At 43.2% G+C, this 19560-nt stretch overlaps 1 protein-coding gene across 4 annotated transcripts in view; it reads right to left on the minus strand.

The window, feature by feature from the left end:
• Positions 1-19560, minus strand: part of SESN1 (sestrin 1) — a 76756-nt gene that overhangs the window by 5262 nt on the left and 51934 nt on the right. The window contains exons 1-6 of one of the 4 annotated variants that reach the window (XM_048297315.1): positions 11722-11809; positions 9653-9766; positions 4221-4286; positions 3135-3335; positions 2014-2196; positions 609-851 (exon numbers count right to left, since the gene is read on the minus strand). In XM_048297315.1, the coding sequence (XP_048153272.1) occupies positions 609-851; positions 2014-2196; positions 3135-3335; positions 4221-4286; positions 9653-9670 (711 nt within the window). In that variant the 5' untranslated portion in view covers positions 9671-9766; positions 11722-11809. Of the gene's footprint in view, positions 1-608; positions 852-2013; positions 2197-3134; positions 3336-3814; positions 3907-4220; positions 4287-9652; positions 9767-11721; positions 11820-19560 lie in introns of those variants that run through there. The other 3 variants (XM_048297317.1, XM_048297314.1, XM_048297316.1) reach the window with 3 other exon arrangements.

Below are 19560 nucleotides of genomic sequence, written 5' to 3' on the forward strand. Positions count from 1 at the left end.
CCAGCAAGCTTCATCAAACAAATTTAAATGCCACCCACACCACTGCAGTAAAATCTTGAAGGCAAGGATCCTGCAGTGGGAACACCCTCATGGCTGTTCTTAAACCAACACTTAGTTCACATCATGCTTTTCACCAAGGGAAAACAAGTCCAGATCAGCATAACTGCTGCAGGCAGGAGAGAGTGTTTTTTTATAGACAGTCACAAAGTTGTGTATGATCTGTTAAGAATCATCTGTTGTGTGATGCATCACAAACACCTCAAGGCAAAAAAGTCAGAGCCTGGAATCAAAGGAAGAGCCAACTTTCCACTGCACCCATGAAAAAAGCATTCCTGGCCACTGCTGCTCAGGACACGTATCATGAACTACCTTTATGAATGACAGGCAGAAAAAGCAAACAGAGATTGTGCCTGTTTCTCCCTTTGGTAGCTTTCCCCAGCTTACCAGTATCATTTCAGCTCCTCCTAGATGCACTTTTTCAATACTCACATCTGGATTAGACTCGTCAATCCCACTCTCAATGAATGAAAAGAAACAGGCATCCTCCACATATTAAGTTTACAAAGAAATGACTGCTTCTGAAAGAGATCGATTGTTCAGACACTTACTGGAATACTCCCAGCTGGGCTGGCATGGATTTCATCCGCCCCATGGTAACCATTTGTAATATCACATATGCAATAGTTACTGACGGAGGGGGGCCTGAAGGTGTGACCCCCTTCACAGTCGATCTCTGGGCTGATCCCACAGCCAAACGTGAAGGAAGCAAGGGAGTGGTAGTGTGTAAGGAGAACGACTGCATGGATCAGCTCTGCCAAGGACCAGCTGTTCTCTTCAGTCTTCAATAGTTGCTTTAAAAATAACGCAAGACAAAAATATGAAAGTAATTCATTTGACCCACCTTAATGCAGTTTATCAACACATTTCTTTGCCAGGTAAAATTATTTTCCCAACATCCATATGTGCTTCCTAACTTTCTGCTGCCATTAGTGTGCTCAGTGACCTGTTACCAGGTGACCTGCCAGACACAGACTTGCGTGGTTAAGCCACAAAGGAGGCAACTTCTCTCCCCTCTCTGTCCCTAAACAATTGAATAAGTTGGGGTTTCTCTTTTGCACCACGTGGTTTCTATCGAGGCCAGACTGACTTGCATTGAAATTTCACACTTCTGATGAAGATGCAACCACGACTGTTCCTTGTTTGTTCAAATGGTTTTTACAGCATCAGAAAACCCAGGCAACTCCTTGCAGATCAGCTGTGTAAAAACCTGGCACCAGGCTCCCTTCATCTTGTCCCTGTGGGTGGAATGCTCTAGATTTGACAAGAAGCTTCAAACCCCAACTTCCCCTTCAGGCAGGAAAGTGTGGGAGGTTTGGGGCCTTCTGGCAGAGCATGTGCCCTCCCCCACAGCGCATCGTCCTGCCTCCCAGCTGGACCTGCCACCACCTCTCACCAGGCCAGGCAGCACCGAGGGAAGTCCCAGAACCCACGTGCTCCTCGCTAGGAGCGCAGAGGAGAGCAGAAGGGCTGGAAGAAGCAGCCCCTTGGTGGTTTGTTGGTGCTGCAGTCCTGGCTGTCCTGTACCACTATCGTTCCCCTGGGCAGCTCTGCCAGCCTGCTCCCTCCATCCCAGCCTGAAAACTCAGCATTTGAACTGGCAGCAAGCCAGACAAAAATGTGATGGCTGGTGATCTGCCTGACCTCTGGCAGCATCTCAGAAACTGAAAGCACACAGCTTGAGGAGGGAGGTGCACACCTGAGCACATCGTCATCGCACCAACAGAATTCCAACATGACACAGAAATTCTAGCATGTTGTAAATTAAATTTGTCACTCATTTGAGAGCAGTTATGATCCTGTTAGTTTTACAAGGGCACAAGTGATACTGTATCATGCAGTGATGTAGCACTGAAATTAAAGTCATTACCACAGAACATCTTTCACTCTGTCTGGCTCTGAACCCCTGCTTTACTGAAAAAAGGGGACATTCACATTACTGCATGAAAGACCTACCTCGATATGTTCCTTGGTGATAAGCCAGGGTCGATGAGCCAACATTTTGTTCAGTTCTCCTAAATTTTGCAGTTTTTGAGGTGCATTTTCCAGACCATTCAACCATTTAGGGTCTCCACCGACATGAAGGAAGTCATTCACATGGAGGTTAACAAGGTAAGAGCACTGATGTCGTGCTGCAGCCTAGAAAGGAAAACAATGTGATACAGAAAACAATTACAGAAAGTTAGTACTTTATGACAAATACTGTAAGTCATCATTTCCTCAAAACATCCAAGAATAACACTTGCACTGAACAAAGACTCAAGTAAAAAAACATTTCTGAGATTAACACATCAGCTTGTTCTGATTATTGTTCTCACAACATAAATATCCCTTGTTCATACACACTATCATTATGCTGGCTACAGGTGCAACGTGCCTACACCCAGGGAGAAGTACAGGCATGGATTTATTACATGTCCTGAAGCAAGTAATCCATACTGCCTCATACTCCCCAGGGCGGAAGAAGCTGTCTCTAACTGCATCTTTACCAGCAACAGTCGAAAGCAGGTTTTAGACTGCATATGTCAAGAGAGACTATGGGCAGCTTCTCAGCAAAGAAAGCCCAGTATCATTTACTCAAACACTAATACTTTCTGCATCAAATTAAGACACAGCCCAAAACTTTAATTCAGCTTCAGCAAGCAAAGATCACTGAACTGGCAGATTAAAAATTAGAAATCAACCACTTTTGGCAGAAAATTGGCTTAGAATTTACATATTCAGAAATGCATGATAGGACCGACTATTGAGTTGGAGGGAGATGTATGTGACAGGACACACACGCAGAAACAAACTTTCTTGAGACACAGTTTCTGAGATACTAAGGAAGCCAGTAACAATTGTCTCATTTCTACAGCAGGTTTTTGCCCTTTTACTCACAGTCCTACTGAATCTATGAACACGAAGTGCTAATCTTCTGAAACCATCTGTAAAGCAGACACCAACAAACATACTCTGCTTTTCTCTTAGCTGCTGGTGAAAAGCCTTTCCACCTAGAAACTGCAAAGCACAGCAACAGCTGCTCTCAGACAGGGCCCGAGGCGCTGCCAGCGTGGCTGTTTCTGCCTGGTGCGTACCATTATCCCGATGTAGTGCCGGTAATGGAGCGGGAGAGGACCATCCATTTGCAGGAGATAGTGCTGAGTTTTTAGAAAGCTTTCGAGATACTGCGGGTGGAAAACCATCACCAAGGTGACATTGTCCAGCCGGCCCAGCGTGGCAAAAGACTCTGCAAACAGCGTGTGCATCGTGGCGTCCTCCTTTCCCACCTGAATTGTCTGATTGAAGAGAAAGAGCAATGAGCAATATTGTCCAAGTACCACCAATAAAATAGCAAATAAATATATTACCACAGCACCCAGAGGCCCCAAGTGAAAGGAATTATATTATAAATCTATTAATGGCATTAAATCAGTGCACATGAGGCACATTAAATCCCTGTAATACCTCTCATTTAGGAGATCACAAGTGGTTATGTCAGCAAAAGGAGATTTTTGGCTTTAGTCTCTCTCTAATACAACACTGACTTCTCATTTTTAACTCTCACCTTCACTTTCTTGAATACCCCAGGTTGATCTTAGTTTATTATAATTAAAAGCTATTTGAATCATCACTTTTACTAAGGGAAAAAGAGGGAAAGAAGTAAAAGGCTAGCTAAGATGACAAGAGAGAAAAAAAAGGAAATTGAAAAAGACTCTAAAATTCCTAGAAAACCACAGGCATATAACTAATTTTTCTTTGCTCCAAATTCTCTTACCAGATGATCAGGCAAGAAGCACCAGAAATGCTCATCCACAGCACTCTGAAGCTTCTCAGATTCTGCAGAGTGCTAGAGGCAGCTCAAGAAAAAGCAATCCCAGAGCAGAGGGGCAGGTACCTTGTGGACCGGTAGGAAATTACATCCGGATGTTCACAAGGAAACAGTATTGGGTTTCTCTCATGCTAGATAGCAGCACGGGAGGGGTCATAACTATTCCAAAGCTCCCCAAGGCTCTCACTGTTCTGTACACTAGAACTGTGTCCAAAGTCTCCGGACTGAATGTGATCAGGACTGAAAATGTTTTGCAGTTCAGCAGCTGTCCTGAAACCAAATGTGGGCTACTACTAAAAGGATGTTCCTTAAAAGCGTAAAGTTCACTATGTACTTGAAAATACTACCACACCTCCTTCTCAGGGATGAATCTGCTTGGTCCGTGTCCCAGTGGTCTAGGAATTCTTATTCCAAGTTCCTAGAAAAGAAAATTACACCACCTCAGCATTTAGTTATAAACAGCTTTTTAGCTGTGGTTGCAAGAAAGAAAAGAGTTCTCCATTCAGAGCTGGACTTATTTGGGTACTTGTGGTACTCTTACACGGGCACTTTTACTAGTACTGTTTGTACAAATGCAAATCATTTTTTTATACAAGTGCTTTATAATTATCTGTGCTTGTTTACAGCACACTGCCCCACTCCAGCAACAAAAAGTTCAACAACAAAGGCCCTGTCAACCAAAGAAAACACGCACAAATTTATATGCACACACACACAGACACACTACAGCTTGGTTCACAGAAAATTCTGCATACAGCATATTTTGGCAGGGTGTCCAGGACAAGGAGTTCCGAACATGCTGGCTGCTGTGTGGTTATGCCACTGATACAAAACGAGGCTGCTGTGTGTGTGTACATCCGCAGTTCGCCAGCACACAACACCCTGTGCATCTGTCAGGAAATGAAACAGCTGTAACCCTAATCAGATTTCTTCTTCCCAACCTCAAAGATCACTTAAACTGCTGAAAGTACCTGATCTACATTTGCATCTACTTTCTTTTCAAGATAGGATAAAAGCTATTCACATTTGCAAGGAGGGAGGGAGAATTTGCTCTATCGGAACAGCAGCAGCCACGTCCTTGCACCCACTTGTGTGGATGCGTTGCCTTGCAGGTAAAGTGGAGGCTGGATACCCCTGGCAGTTACCTACTTGCCCTCTCCTTCAGCTGGATGAAGCTTTCTGACAGGCCTGTGGCATCCTGGGCCCTTCCTGCAGCCAGGGAGCAAATACATAGAAGACTTGGGTGCATTAGTGTCCTGCCTGTTAACACTGTTCCCTTTGGAAGGCGGAAAGCCATGTGCTCCAGGGCAGTCTCTCCATTTGGCACAGAGCAGCCCCCTGAGAAGGCATACCAGGTTCCAGGGGCAGGTACCAAAGCAGGACATGGCTTCACCTCACACCTTCACACATGCCCCCCATCCCATCGCTTCAGAGGCTCCCTCTGCTGTGCGTGTGGCACTCACTGCAAACCAGCTCTCCTGAGGGGATTACTCCCCAGCGAGCAGCTTGGCTTCCCCAGGAATGGTGGGAGCCCTGCCAGCTGATGGCATGGCACTCTTATAGACAGAGGGAGGCCTGGGATTAAAGCTGAGGATGGAGCCGAGTGCTAAACACTAGGCTATATAAAAACTAAAGGTTTGGGCTACTTACCTGTGCCCGCCCTCTTTCCCAGTCATCTTTTAGAACATATCCATTGCCTCTGTTGCATAGCCAAACCCAACCATTTTGTGATGATATCAACTAGGTTTAGATGAATAAATACCATGCACTGAACCAGTTCAGGCCACACAGAGCAGAGGGGCACCTTCAGCTGGTTTAAGCCTCAAGAGCAGATGATGCCCCAAGAGCTGCCTGCCAAATGCAGTTTTTAACTTCACCACATTTTCCCCACATAGATAAGGGCTCTTATAAACATGCAATACTGGTTGTACTCACTATTGCACTTTTTCTCTCTTTAGCTGAGGTTTCTATTTGTATGAGTTCACTGTACGAGAAGCAATTTTATTAATCAGTTACAGTTTCCTGAACTTTCCCCTAAGATTAAAAAACAGCTTCAGAGAGCTGGAAACAATGAGTGCAGGCCTACTACCAAACCCTTCAGACTATGAGAGTCTCCTTAAATCCTTAAGTCAGATGCCTTCATTTCTCAAGTCTTACTTGGATAAAGTAAGATCAAAGGGCACCTCTTACTACTAGTCTTTTCACTTTTTCTCCTCAGTGTAGCTTTTTCCTGCTATGGGTCCCAACATACACAAGTAAATTTTGCCTGTCAGTCAAGCAATGCCACTAGTAGGATGGAATTTATCAGCATCTCTCTTTAAAACTCCAGCACAGCTTCTCATCTGGGCTACAACTACACTAGAGAAACATCTTTCAGCCAAACAACAGCAAGCAAAAAGAGAGATCCTTTAAATTGTAAGCAGCATTTCATTTAGCAGATGTCTGCAGTTTGCCAGATCAAGCACTCCAAGACAAATACCTTGAAGTTTAATTCTTGAACAAATATTTTTCAGTCTTTCCTTTTCCCAGAACAGTTAGAAGAAGAAAAAAAATAAAAACCAAACCCAGATTTAAGAACCTGAGATCAGCAGGCTGCTAATGTATTCTGCTTCACAATCTAAAATACATTACAATCAATACACTACTGTTTCTTAAAGCATGCAGAGGTCAAACTTAAGATTACACAGCAAATTACTCCACTATCCAAACCCTCACTGCAAACTGACTTAAAAGGTTTTTTTAATGATTAAATAAGTTGCTTTGTTTTCCATCAGGAGAAGGACCATCCCCCTGATATCATAGCACCAGCCCAGTACTTGAGAAGCCTGGGGTCAAGGCTCTGATGTGACAGAGATGTAACAAAGGATTTGTGAAGATGAGCCCATTTCCCGTCTGCAAAATGGGAGTTTCTTCCAGATGGTGCTGATAACAGAAGCAGCTTGCCATGAGGTGCACACTTAACACCGTCATGAGAGTTGGGTAAAATCTGACCCACTAGAAGCCTTTTGAAAACTTGTTCTTCAGTTACAAGCCATGGCAGACCTTTTAAAAACTATTCTCCTCTCTTTTTCAGAAGCACCAGTTAATCAAATTCTCCTAGTACTTCAGAAATAGCCATGTGCTTCCAGCATCCCAGCATTTCAAATACTCGATAATGCAGTAATAGTTCTCAAAACAGTCCTAGTGATTCTTTCCTTTGTCCTGAGTGTAATTCTATGCTTCACAATATCCTTCACTAAACCTCCATCTTCCAAATACACTCAACTCAGGGAGCAACACTCTCCCTCTCAAAGGCAAGACCTGCATCCTGAGAAGACATACCACTATATCTATCTCCTGCACCTTTCTCTTAAAGCACCATCTCACCTGAAGCACCAACAAGCATTTGGTGAAGCAGTTGTGTCTAGGACAAGGAGCAGCTGGAAAAAGCCTGTATTTCTTTTGGTTATTACAAAAGTATAAGCAACTTTCATGTGATTCCAGGCCACAGAATTGCGCACCAAAGTGACCTACTTAGTGACACATTCTCTGCATCTAACTTCTCCTGGCTCCTTTCCTCCTGTTTATCAACCTCACCACACCACTTTCATTCAGTCCAGAAACTCTGCAGCTGAATACAGCTCAAAGCTCAGCAGAAAGCCAACCACAACTGAGGCTTTAGGTGTAAATAAATAATAACAATAACAATAATAACAATAATGATGATGATGATGATGCATCAGAGGCACTCCATCTTCAAAGCCAGAACATAAAACTCGGGTGGCTGCAAAGCTGAGCACCAAGGGTGGAACAGATTTCACCCTCAACACCCAGAAGCTCAAGCTAATGGACGGAGGTGGGCCTTGCTGGGTGGCAATCCACTCCACTGCGCACCTTCCAGACATACCTTGACAGAGACGTTAAGACTTTAGCCATATAAATGCTGTATTGCTGTGCTGGCAGAGACAACCTCGGAAATCACAGAAAAGCCTCCTCTTCCACCTTATGTAACATAACTTGTATTTCTGTACAGCCACTATTATTATTTCCATGGGAACTATGCTTACCCAGGTACCTATCATTTCTCAATCTACACATCCCTCACCACTGCCATATCAGCCCAGCATCACATCTCATGCATTTAGATACTGCAAGATTCCTGTGAGGTAGGACAAGTATATTATCTCCCATCTAGGAAAAAAAAATCCCGGAGAAATGGAAAAGCTACACATCTTAGAAGACTGGTGGCTTCAGCTGAGATCTCTCAAGTCACAGGTTAATGCCCTAACCATCAGACTGTGTGCCTGTTCAGAGACTTCTCAGCCAGGAAATGCTTTATGCAAATTTACACCAAGAAACAGCACTACAGAGCTGAGACAGAAAAGTTAATGAGACAAGTCTGCAAGCTTAATTATATACTTCCCAGTTACCACTCTCTCTCACCAGTCTGGCTCACTTAGCACATCCAACTCCACAAGGACGACCAGACCAAAAAGTCTGTACTGCCTGTAATACAAGCTCAGGGAAAATCACTCTAAAGCCTCAAACATGTGCAAACTCACACAACTTAGAGCTTTTCTGTATCTCACAGATGTCAATCCAGCCTAACTTTTAGGTAGCTTTTTTAAGCCTCTAGACAGGAACATTATTCCTGTCAAATTTATGTAAAAGCCTGGGATAAAAAGTCAAACTGCAATTGTGTAGAAGAGGTTTGTAAATACTTAAAAGTACAACACACATTACCTCTGCTAGTAATAAAACATTATCTGCTTTGGTTCTGAATCTCTTTAAATTGTAAATAAAAAAAAAAAAGTCACAGTCTAAACAGCCACCCAGTATCAAAAATTTCACCTAGAAACACTGAAAACAGAACTAAACTACACACCAGGTCACAGAGCCTCTGGAACAGGAACAGCTATCTAACCTAAGCTACAGTTCTTCCTCCACTGTGTGCCTAAAATGCTTTTTCAGCTCCTTGTTGGTCCCTCACTACTGGCTCCTTGCAGCTAGAGCTCTGTCTCTTACCACAAAACCTCTCCCAAAACTCAATGCTAGTTTTGTCCAATGAATCTGGGGACTGTTACCAAACTGCTAATGTTCAGTCATACAGGATTCATGAGCTATGATCCACAATGCTCACTCAGACTGCTTCTCTGGTGTTAGCACAGTGAGCCATTTTGCTCCCCTCAAGTAGTCAGTACCACTATCAAATGTTGTATCTACCAGAAAGACTTATTTACATACTTCCTTAGGCCTTCTCTAAATGGCAAAGGGAACATTTTATCATAGACAAGCCACAGGCAAAGTAAAATTATAATTATCAATTTACTTCAGTAAACTACATTTGAATTAACTTCTTTATCTGAATCATCTATGTCCTGATTAAGCACTAAGTGCTGCTAGACTCAAACAAAGTTGTATGAAAACCACACCCCATAATACAATATAATCTAATGTAAAGAACCAAAATAGGGAAATGAGATTGAGGTGAATTTTTTGGAAGTAACATTTTCCTAGACAACCAGTCATCATTTTACATAATCTAAGTGCATTCCTGCCCAAGCTTAGGGTTAAGAAAGGCACGAGCTGTGAGTTAAAAACTCTTCAACACAATCTCCCAGTAGAATTAACTCCTCCAGCATGCCAGTGCTGAAAATTCAGCTTAGTAGAATATGATGAGCATTTGAAGCATGGGCATTAAAAATACTCATTTAGGGCTTTATAAGCTTATAGGATGAAATGCCCCTAAGCACATGAGTGTCCAAGAAGGCTGTGCTGCATTTCCAAGGGAGACTTGGCACTTACCAGTTTAAGAGGCTTCATGCTGCTGCTGCTCCTTCGCTCACTGTGAACTGTCTGGTTCCTACTTCCCCTTTAAAGGCCACCGACAGCAAAACCTCACTGGTGGTGACACTGAGGCTACAAATGGAGTTTCCTTGTTTAGGACCTTAACAACAAGGACAGGCACAACTGGCCCCCCAGGACAGGCTGTCCCCAACTAATACATACTCAGCTTAAAAGCTGTATTTTCAGTTCTGCTAAATGCAGTAGCTACTGTAGTTTCCACACTGGACAGAGAACTTTTAGGAAGGAGGGAATTAAAAACAAAGACTAGTGATTAAATATATTTCTTTTCCTACACACACAGAAATCCTGCATCTTTTCTAAATGTGGGGCTATGCAGAACTGGCCATTTTTCCTATTTTATTTGTTTACTTAATCCTGATGTAGCTGCAATTGTTGTGGCTTTCTCAAACAAACCATGATTCACATTAAAATGACAGAAAAAAATTATCCTAGAAATGCTCATGTACTTTAAATGTTTCCACTGGTTCCATTTGCTGGGTATGTCAGACTGTCATTCAGCTGAAGCAACAGACATGTCTCCACTTGTATGGATTTAAAGAACGGAGAACAAGGACTCCCCTTCTGTTACAAAGCACTTTGTTACACAGACCTACCACTCTTCACTGGAATTAGAGCATGGCAAATGCTGAACTGTTTCTCTTTTCATATAGAGTATGTTATTCTTATATGAATTTAAAGATGTAAATTACTTTAATTTCAATATCATTTCTCTGGATGTCTCAAAGTCCTTTAAAATACCCGATTTTAAAAACATCCCTATCTAGTTTATCTGACTTGATTCAAGACAGAAATCAAGGCAAGGGAAAATGTGCCCAAGATCACACACCTTGTTCACAACAGCAGGAATAAAAGCAAAGCCCAAACTCCTCTGTCTCCATCTCTAGCACCTCTTCTCTGGTCATTTTCTAGGACTGAGCAGGACAAGCATGTCCAACTGCAGTGGTCTCAAGGTGCCTATGTGCTACCTACTCTTCCTCAGCATTAACAGCTCTTCCTGAAGTGGTTTTGTGACATAACTGCCTGGAGTCCACAACCCAATTTACCTTTGACATGAGCTCACTGAAACGGAGGCTGAGTTTCAGTGATTAGTGCCTAGCTTTTTTTTATATGCCACTTCTGTAATGAAACAGAAAGCAGTAAAGGGCAAAGGATTTGGAATGCAACCCAGCAATTTCCCTACTGTAAACACTATTTAAATACCAATATATTGGTGACACAGAAGGAAACAGTCTAAATGTGACAGTAACTGCATTACATAGACTGTACTACTGGATTATGTCAAAGCAAAGCATATATCCATGTATATGTATCCATATGTATCCATGAAATACTGGATTACTCTAAATGAGACAAATGCAAAACAGGTTCCGCAGTACTGAGGATTTAACTACCTGCAGCAGTTCTGAGGATTTAAAAATTTCCTTTAAAAGAAGAATCTTAACGTGGTGACACTAAGGAATTTGTAAGAGAGATCCAAATCAGCAAGTTTACTCCTGCCCAAAATAATACTCGACTTGCGCTTGTTTGTAATTATAGCCCGCTCTTCTCCATGAGAAACACAAGAACAGCCTTACTGTTTCAAAAGGATAATCCAAACCTATGCAAGAACGACGTAAACGCCGGGCAATTCCGAGGCAAAAACCACCTAGGCGAGCCTGAGCACCCTGCAGAGGCACCCGGTTACCACACACACCAGCGGAACACAGCCCGTCTGGGACCAGAGGCGTCGGGGAGGACCGCGACAGCATCTGCACTGTCACCGCAGGCAGCAGCTATATATCCCGCGAACCCCTGAACGATGCCCCCCGAGAGAGGAGCCCGCAGGGAAATGCCGCTGCTGCCTCCGCAGCCCCGCGGATGGTCCGCAGGGGGCTGCCCGGGCCCCCGCGCCTCCCTCCAGCAGGGATTTCTCTGGGTGATGCGCCCGGGGAGAGAGACCCCCGCCCCTGGGGAGGCTGAGCGCCGCGGGGACAAGCGGCGGGGGCACCCCGGCCACCCGCGAGTACCTGGTGCTGCCGGCCCGGCTTCGCTGCGGGGCTGGGGCCGGGCTCGCCGCTCTCGCAGCCCGCTGGGCTCTGCCCCAGCACCGCCGGGGCGGTCCCAGGCCCGTCCCGCCCGCCCGGCGCAGGGGCGGAGCTGCCTGCGCGCTGCCCCGCCGGGGCTCGCCGCGACCCCACGGCTGCTCCCTAACCCTGGAAGTGCCAGCAAATGCCCCGGGCGGGGCACCAGGAGCAGTAGCCCCCGGCTCGGCAGGACAGCCTCGAGCCCCGGACCCCTCGGCTCCGTTCCACTCTCCTCCCCGGCACAGAGACGCTCCTTGGACAATGCTTTCCGCTCCCCTCTCCTGTTCCTTATGCAAGAGTTTCTACCTTCTCTTTAAGCAACAAAGTAATTACGGCTTTTAAACCGAGAAATCGCAGGAGGTTCACATTTTGCAGATATTTGTGTGACTAAGTGCGCTGCTGCTGCAGAAATCTGGCCTCCTGCCTATTCCCAAGATCATAACAGTCCTGGGCAAACATATGTTTTGCAATCGCATCAGCAAAACACTCGGCCTTTGTTTGCAGCAGGCTGTGCTGTGCCTGCCGACCCCCCAGGGCTGTAAACTCTGCCAGATGCCTTCCATCTCCCACCTCTTTTGGTCTGGGATTTTACGTCATCAATTATTTTAAAAGAAACAAGTCCCTGAGCTGGCCCACGTGATTTTTACTTTTTTTTTCTTTCACAACAATATAAGATCCATAAAGTTACATTCTGTTAGATTGTTTTCCTTCAAATAATTTGAATTAAAATAAAACATGGTAGACCCCAAGAGGAGAACTTCTGTTGCACTTTTCATGGGAGGAGGACCAGGGCAGCTCTGAACTCCTGAACATACTCACCTGGAGGAGGAAGGCTTCTGCCTATAATTCAGGCTGTGAGGTTTTGAGCCATACCAAGTTATCTTAACAACCAAGCAGGGAAATTCCATGACACTGAACTTTAAACTTCTGTTAAAGGTAAAACTGAATGCTGCAAAATTGCTCACAGCCTGTTCCTGTTATCAAACCTTGCAGCTAAATGCAGAAAACACTGAGGACAGTGCTGTCAGGGAAACATGGCAACATGATGCAAGGCAGCAGTTCTGCACATCTCTTGATTCTTGAGCCTTAAAGGCTCCTGTCGTCTCCACTTTTCAAATACCACCATGCCTCTCTCTAGGTCACGCAATTAACTCTGGAGAACCAAGGGATGCTCTACTGCTGAAGGCTTAGCAGCAGTCATAAGGTTAAATTACCTAGAGATGCCCAAGTATCACAGCTCCATCCTTATTTGGGGCCTTGGCTTGAAGCTGGTAAGTTTCTCCAGAAGAAACTGAGTGTTCTTACTACTTACTTGCACTTTATAAAATTCTCAACAGAAGCATGGAGAAAGAATAATGCAATACTGGCAAGGAAGGTTGCATTTTGTGAGCTAATAAACTAATGAAGAACAGTGTTTAATTCCCACTGCTTACTTCCTTACTTCAGCCCAAGGTATAACAAAAAGGTGGCATGGGCTGCTCTTTCAACACAGGCAAAGAACTGGCTTGCGCTCAGAAAAACTGTTGAAAAGGAGAGTAATTACCTGAAAGCAAAAATGCAAGAAGATACCTCACCATAAAAAGTCTCCCTGGATGATAGATGAATGGTCATCCCCTTTCACGAATTTGTTAACACCCTTGGAAGAAGGGGTGAGGGAGGAAGGGCAGCACTCCCTCACTTCCAAAGTGTTTTTGTCCCACTGTGGGCATTCGTTCTGCCTGGGTATTTGTGAGGAAGCCTGTTTATATTAACAGTTGTTCCTGTACAAAGAACCTTGGCAGATACAGATTCTTTTCTGGCATCATCCAAGGGAAATTCTCTCTCCTTAAACAACCAACTCAACAACAGAAGGTAGGAAATTGTATCGTGTTCTTCACTTTCTCTATCAGGAGAGATGGAGACAATGACAGCATGTCAGAAAAACTGTGTACAAAGGGGAAGAGGAAGTTGCACAGCCACAGCAAACAAATAATAATGGACTTAAAAGCTCTCCCATATGGCCAGAGTACACAAGCCCTGCTCAGGCCCCAGGTATGCCTCTGCCTTAGCAGAATCCCATCACCCCAGCTTGCGGCAAGCCCTTTCTCCATCCCAGCCCTCACACAAGTATTTCCTAACTCCTCCAAACTAAAGAGCACAACAAACCTGAGCCACCTGCTCATCTATAAATCAGTACACAATTGCAGACTGAAATTATTCCTATTTGTGAGCTAGCATGATCACTTACATGAGCAATTTCATGAGAGAATATGGTTTGAGACTGGTACAGAGCTCGGGGTATTAATGAGTGCAAACCACAGCACAGGTGGGGAACACGGGGACAGATCATGGTTTGGTTTGCATAACTGGAGCGTTCCCCTGGGGAAACACAACAGTGTGTTTGACCATGTATTGATGCAAGTAAACAGAGATCTAGTGAAATGCTCCTATGGGAAAACACAGCAACAGATGTTTAACATGAAAATATCGATAGATACCAAGTTCCTTTCACCCAGAAAGAGTGCATGAGAGATACTCAAAGCAAACACCAGCTAAAGCACAGGAGCATACTCCTTCATAGCAAGCACTTCCATAAAAGTTGCTTGCATAAATGGCATTTAACATCTGTGCACTCTAAGTTATCAGAAATGCAATTTTTCCTTATTGCTACATTTAAAGGAAGTGTCCTGGGGAAGCTAAAAGGAGACCAACCAGCTGCAGAGAGAAAATCCTGATCCTGCAAACAAAAATGTCTGCACTTCGCTGCTTTAAGTTGAAACAGTTCCCTTTCAGTCCAATAGGGCAACTTTTTGCATCAAGTTCAGCACAAACATATGACTCCAAAGAACTGGCAAACCTAAATCTTAATTTTTTTCAATAGAAAAGCTAGCCAGGCAGGAGCACTTGAAACGCCTGTTACTGCAATGCCCTGGACATCAAATTAGTATCTCAGAGGATGATCAAATGATCCTTTCCCAGGAACATTTACAAATAAAACCAGGTAATTCTTTGGGGCTCTGAGCTGATTTGTATTAGTTTTAGCTGCAACTAATATGGTGCCTCAATGAAGTCACCAGGTGTTTCAGTAACAACTAAGCAGTCCTATGCTGGCCACTGAACATTTTCCTGTGGATTCCTCTCGTTCCTTGCTGTCCACAGCCACTATCTTTTTCATAACAAATTTCATATGTGTCTATTAATCTCTTCTATCCTTTGATTATACATTTGTTATTTCTCAAACAACAAAAAATTTTTATCATGATAACAATATGGCACAGCAATCAAACCATTCATCACAGTGATGGAAGAATTTCAATTAAAAAGAACATATCATCATAGCATGCAAGTAAAAAAATGGCCAGTATGTCAAAGCATTCCTCTTGATTTAACCTTAATCTGATTGTCCATCTTCAAAAACTCATTCTATTATTAGAATTGGTACACAGTTCTAGGGAGGAGAATAAACTATATTCTTTGTACAATCTAAATTCTTGCTGTATGTGTCAAAAAGGATCAGCCCTTTAGGAATGTCACTACACCTGATATTTATAATAATAACAGAAACAAGTTGTTTATTAGAATGGAGGGCTGACAATCGGCCACATCAGGAGATAAGTTAAGACCAATACACAGAAGCTTTCCTTTTGTGGTCCTTAGGATTGTAAGGTTGGCTAAGACTGAACATTTTACCCTATTCATACATTACATTTATTGTCTTTTCTTCTAACCTTATCTGTCCTTCAAATGCTATTTTTCTATTTCTAGATCGTGCTTACATGCTGCTTTCTTAAAGGCCACATCTTCAGCTTTAATGGGCAAATGGCTTGCAAGTGATCATGCTGGTTTGTGAGTAATTATAAATCAGGTCATTCCTAGCCCACTGTATTTCCCACCAAAGACACCATCTTTTCTCTCAGAGCTGCCAGAGGCTGTGAGTCTCCTTTGTTTCACCTGAGCTGTTCTCACAATTGACTAACTTGAACTCACCAAGTTGCAAGAACTCCAGTGGCTTTATTTGTTCCCTCAACTATTTGGTTCATCACTTAGGACTCTTACTCCCCCCAAAGAGTCCTCGTTCTGGTAATTTCTGCCTTTAAGATTTCTACAGCTCACCCCCACCTCTAAGCCACAAGTTGCTTTGTTTTTAATGTCAGCATGGCTTGTCCAAATTTAACATTCTGTTCTGCAGTTATTAGGTAGCAGAAATACAAAGTTTAATTTAGGGAACTATAAGAAGTCTAGATCTTGAGATTATTCATGATTTGGCAAGGACACGAAAACAGAAGTATGGTTTCTAAGACTACTGCAAATAGGTACATTAAAGATGCATATCTAAAGCTTAGAAGATTGAAAGAGTGTCTTACCAGATTATCCTTCCCCTTTTTTGTGAGGGTATGCAGCTCCTCCTAGGCTGATAGAGAGCAGCTGAACTATAGAAGTTGTTTGGCTGGCTGGCTGTGGGTCCTGCTGCTGCTGTTCTGAGGTGGCTCCAGACCCATGCACCACACAAGAATACTCTGGTTAACAAGTCCCTCCAGACGCAGCTGGACCAGTTCTGCCCGAGTTTTCATTTGCTCTATTTTGCTGGTTTGGAATCCCTGCTGAAGTTTAGATCTTGAGAATATCCAAATAACTATAAAGCTGTATTCCCCTTGCATTGTCTGTAATGATCTATCTTGACAGGAGGGTTGCAAGTTCCTCAATACTGAATCTCTCTCCTTATTTACCTAATATATGGAGCCAAGTACAATACTATAATATAGGATTTGTCAACTCCTTTAGAACATTATCTTGGCAAAAAGCTAAGTACAACAGTTAACAGCATCATCATAGAAGAGCAACCCACATAACTGATTTAATGATAGCCATTAAGAAAACAGATCATCCTCTAGGTACTACTCAACAACTGATTTTTATAAGCTAAGGAGATAATGCCAGATCTGTCATTTTCGTAACAGATCTGTTTCTTTTTGCTTCTGTACTCAGAGACAAACCCATTAAGACCTCTGCTTGAGGAGAATCATACAAAATACCGAGATGAATCATGTATTTCTTGTCATTTTTGTCAATTTTTATTGGTGTTTTGTTTAAATTCAGACAGCACTTTAGTCTTCATTCTTCCCATTTTCAGAAGATGACATGGCTAAGATTTTTGAAACAGGTAATTTTTTTGGCCTTTGCTTTCTAAAACAGAAGAACTGAGAAAAGCACTGCTTTCCTGCTGATACAAATCCTAAAAGATCTGGCCTGTCTCCTACTCAGGAATTGATACCATTTCCTACAGCGAGTCTTACTATGTTGCCACTTGCAGCAATATGCCACCTTTTCCTCTTACAGCGAGTTAAGAGGTCACTGACACTTGCTGGGGTAAAGCAGGGAGCAGAAGCCTCCCAGCCCATCAGGAGCCACCCCTGCCCTGTGACTAGCGCCAGCCAACATCCGCTCTGATGAGCCCCAGCAAACTGCAGTGCCCCTGCCAACACATGCTTCGAGGACACAGTACACGTGCCCCTGTTTAACACAGCACGACTTCTGCATCCTTCTAAATCCTGGATAACTTCAGAGGTTGGAGAGCTCCCTCAAGACCCCTGGGACAAACTGGCCTGGCACCAAGCTCCTGCAGGACTATCATCCTTCTACTGCCACTGCCACCTTGGCACTTTTCCACTGGCCACAAAGGCTTTGGGTCCCTGCAGGACAACTATAAAGTCACAGGAGATTTCTGCAACTGAGCTGCTCAGGATCTGAATAAACCTACATACTCTTCTGGACTTTGTAACACTGCTGTCTGCGATAGTGACATCTAAACCATGCAACTGTTAATACCTTCCCCCACCTACCTTCTCAAAAGCATATTTTTTAGGGCAACCAAGTTGAAACAGGCTTGAAACCAATTCTAGCACTTTCTGTTCAAATACTGTTAAGTATCTTTTTTTTTAAGTTAACCACAGTATTGGAACTTAGCCTTAAGTCCACTGTTTGTTACAATCATAATTTTAGATCAACCACCACTTGCTGTTGTGAGAGAGGAAAGGCCACCTACTACTGCCTACCTGCCTACTTTCTATACAGCATTTTAAACCCACAATAGATTCTGCCAAAGTCCTGGGAAAGGCCAGCACTGACTGTGTAGTCTCTCAGATTCACACATGCTGAAACCACACACAAAATTCATACAGCAGATGTGCTGTAGGAGACACAATGCTCTCAGATTTCCTTATCAGAATCAGCATCTTGTAATCAAGCTACCATTGAAGCCTGATCAATAGCAATTTTCAAATGAAAAGTAAGTAAAGTACAAGTAAGTAAATGAAAACGCACACATGCCGTACTAAACATACACAATTTTACTAAGATAGTTTTAAAATAGGAGCTTATAAATCTGGATATGAAGCTCCAAGCATTCAAACGCCTTCTCATTTTGTCAGTAAAGCTACAAATCCATACCTGTCCCTCTGCTCCTCACCAGCGTGACAGTGGCCCTCTGGACACTCAGCAGGGATTCCAAACCAGCAAAATAGAACAAATGAAAACTCAGGCAGAACGGGACCACATTTTCACTACTGATGAAGATGCAACAATGATCACTGAAGCCTGTAAACTAAAATGCTAGCAAAAAACTCTGGTTCATTTGCTAACTTGCCCATATTACTCACAACAGCAGAGAGGATGATTTCTCTTTATCAAGGTGCGTTTGTCATCTTCCTGAGAAGTCCTCTTGAGAAAGACTGCCACAAAAATAATTCATTCTATTATTTCTGTAAATGTAAATTTCATACAAGTAACAAATTATAACTTAATGTGAAATGTGACTTGAAGGAAATTTACATGTCCCATCAAACTCCTCTGAAGCTAGTAGGGACGAGACTAAACCAAATTTGGATTGTAGCAAACAAGGGCCAGATGCCAACTCTTTAGAGCTGCAGCAAATAAGGAAATACTTGGCAAAGCATAGGTCTGGAGATATCAAGGATCACTGCACAATGCCTAAAACAAACAAGACTGAGATGAGTCCCAGAGAAATAATTTTGGTGAGCTTAGACCAGGGGTTCACCAGGAGAAACCAGAGTCAGGATCAGCATTAGGATTTGAACCACCAAAGACTGGCAAGGCAGAATTCAGGCTTTGGGCTACGGAAAGAGAGAACTCCTGAGCATCATCTCTCTAGATTTAAACAAGCCTAGTGGGAGTCATTTTGCTAAGGCAAGGTATTTGCATGTCCACAACCAGTAGCTGAAGTGTAGAACTTGTACTAACCAGGATTGAGAGAGGGAGGTTCAATTGTGGCAAATGAGAGGACTTCCTGTGTCCCCTCTTGTAACAACAAGAGGCTGATTCTTTGCTCTTAAAGAATAAATAAATAAAACCCTGTGTACCTGAATTCACACTGCACTATTATCTATATTCTTCCTTCCACATGCAAGGGCCACATTTTCTTCAATGAATTCATTCTCGGGGCTATAGAATAATAATGCAGCATTACACACACAGGCAGGCACTTTCTTAATAGCTGTCCTGCACTAATTATTTTGTTGAAATACAATCAAGACATTGCTGGGAGGGAATGTTTTAAACTGGAGTCACTTGAGACTTCAGGTTGTTTCTGGCAACACATTGCCCTGGCTAAGGGAAATGGTCTTGTATAAGCAACCAAAATTAATCATCTGACCACGCCTAAGCTGACCTGAAGAGGAAAGAAAGATAACCCCCATATAAGCTTGTACACCAAGTAGGTTAGGAGTGGAGGACTTTGCCCTGTTTCACATGATACAGCAACTGGATAATTCTCCTAACAGAGGTTCA

The sequence above is a fragment of the Corvus hawaiiensis genome, chromosome 3 (genome assembly GCF_020740725.1).
Source record: "Corvus hawaiiensis isolate bCorHaw1 chromosome 3, bCorHaw1.pri.cur, whole genome shotgun sequence".
Taxonomy (NCBI): domain Eukaryota; kingdom Metazoa; phylum Chordata; class Aves; order Passeriformes; family Corvidae; genus Corvus; species Corvus hawaiiensis.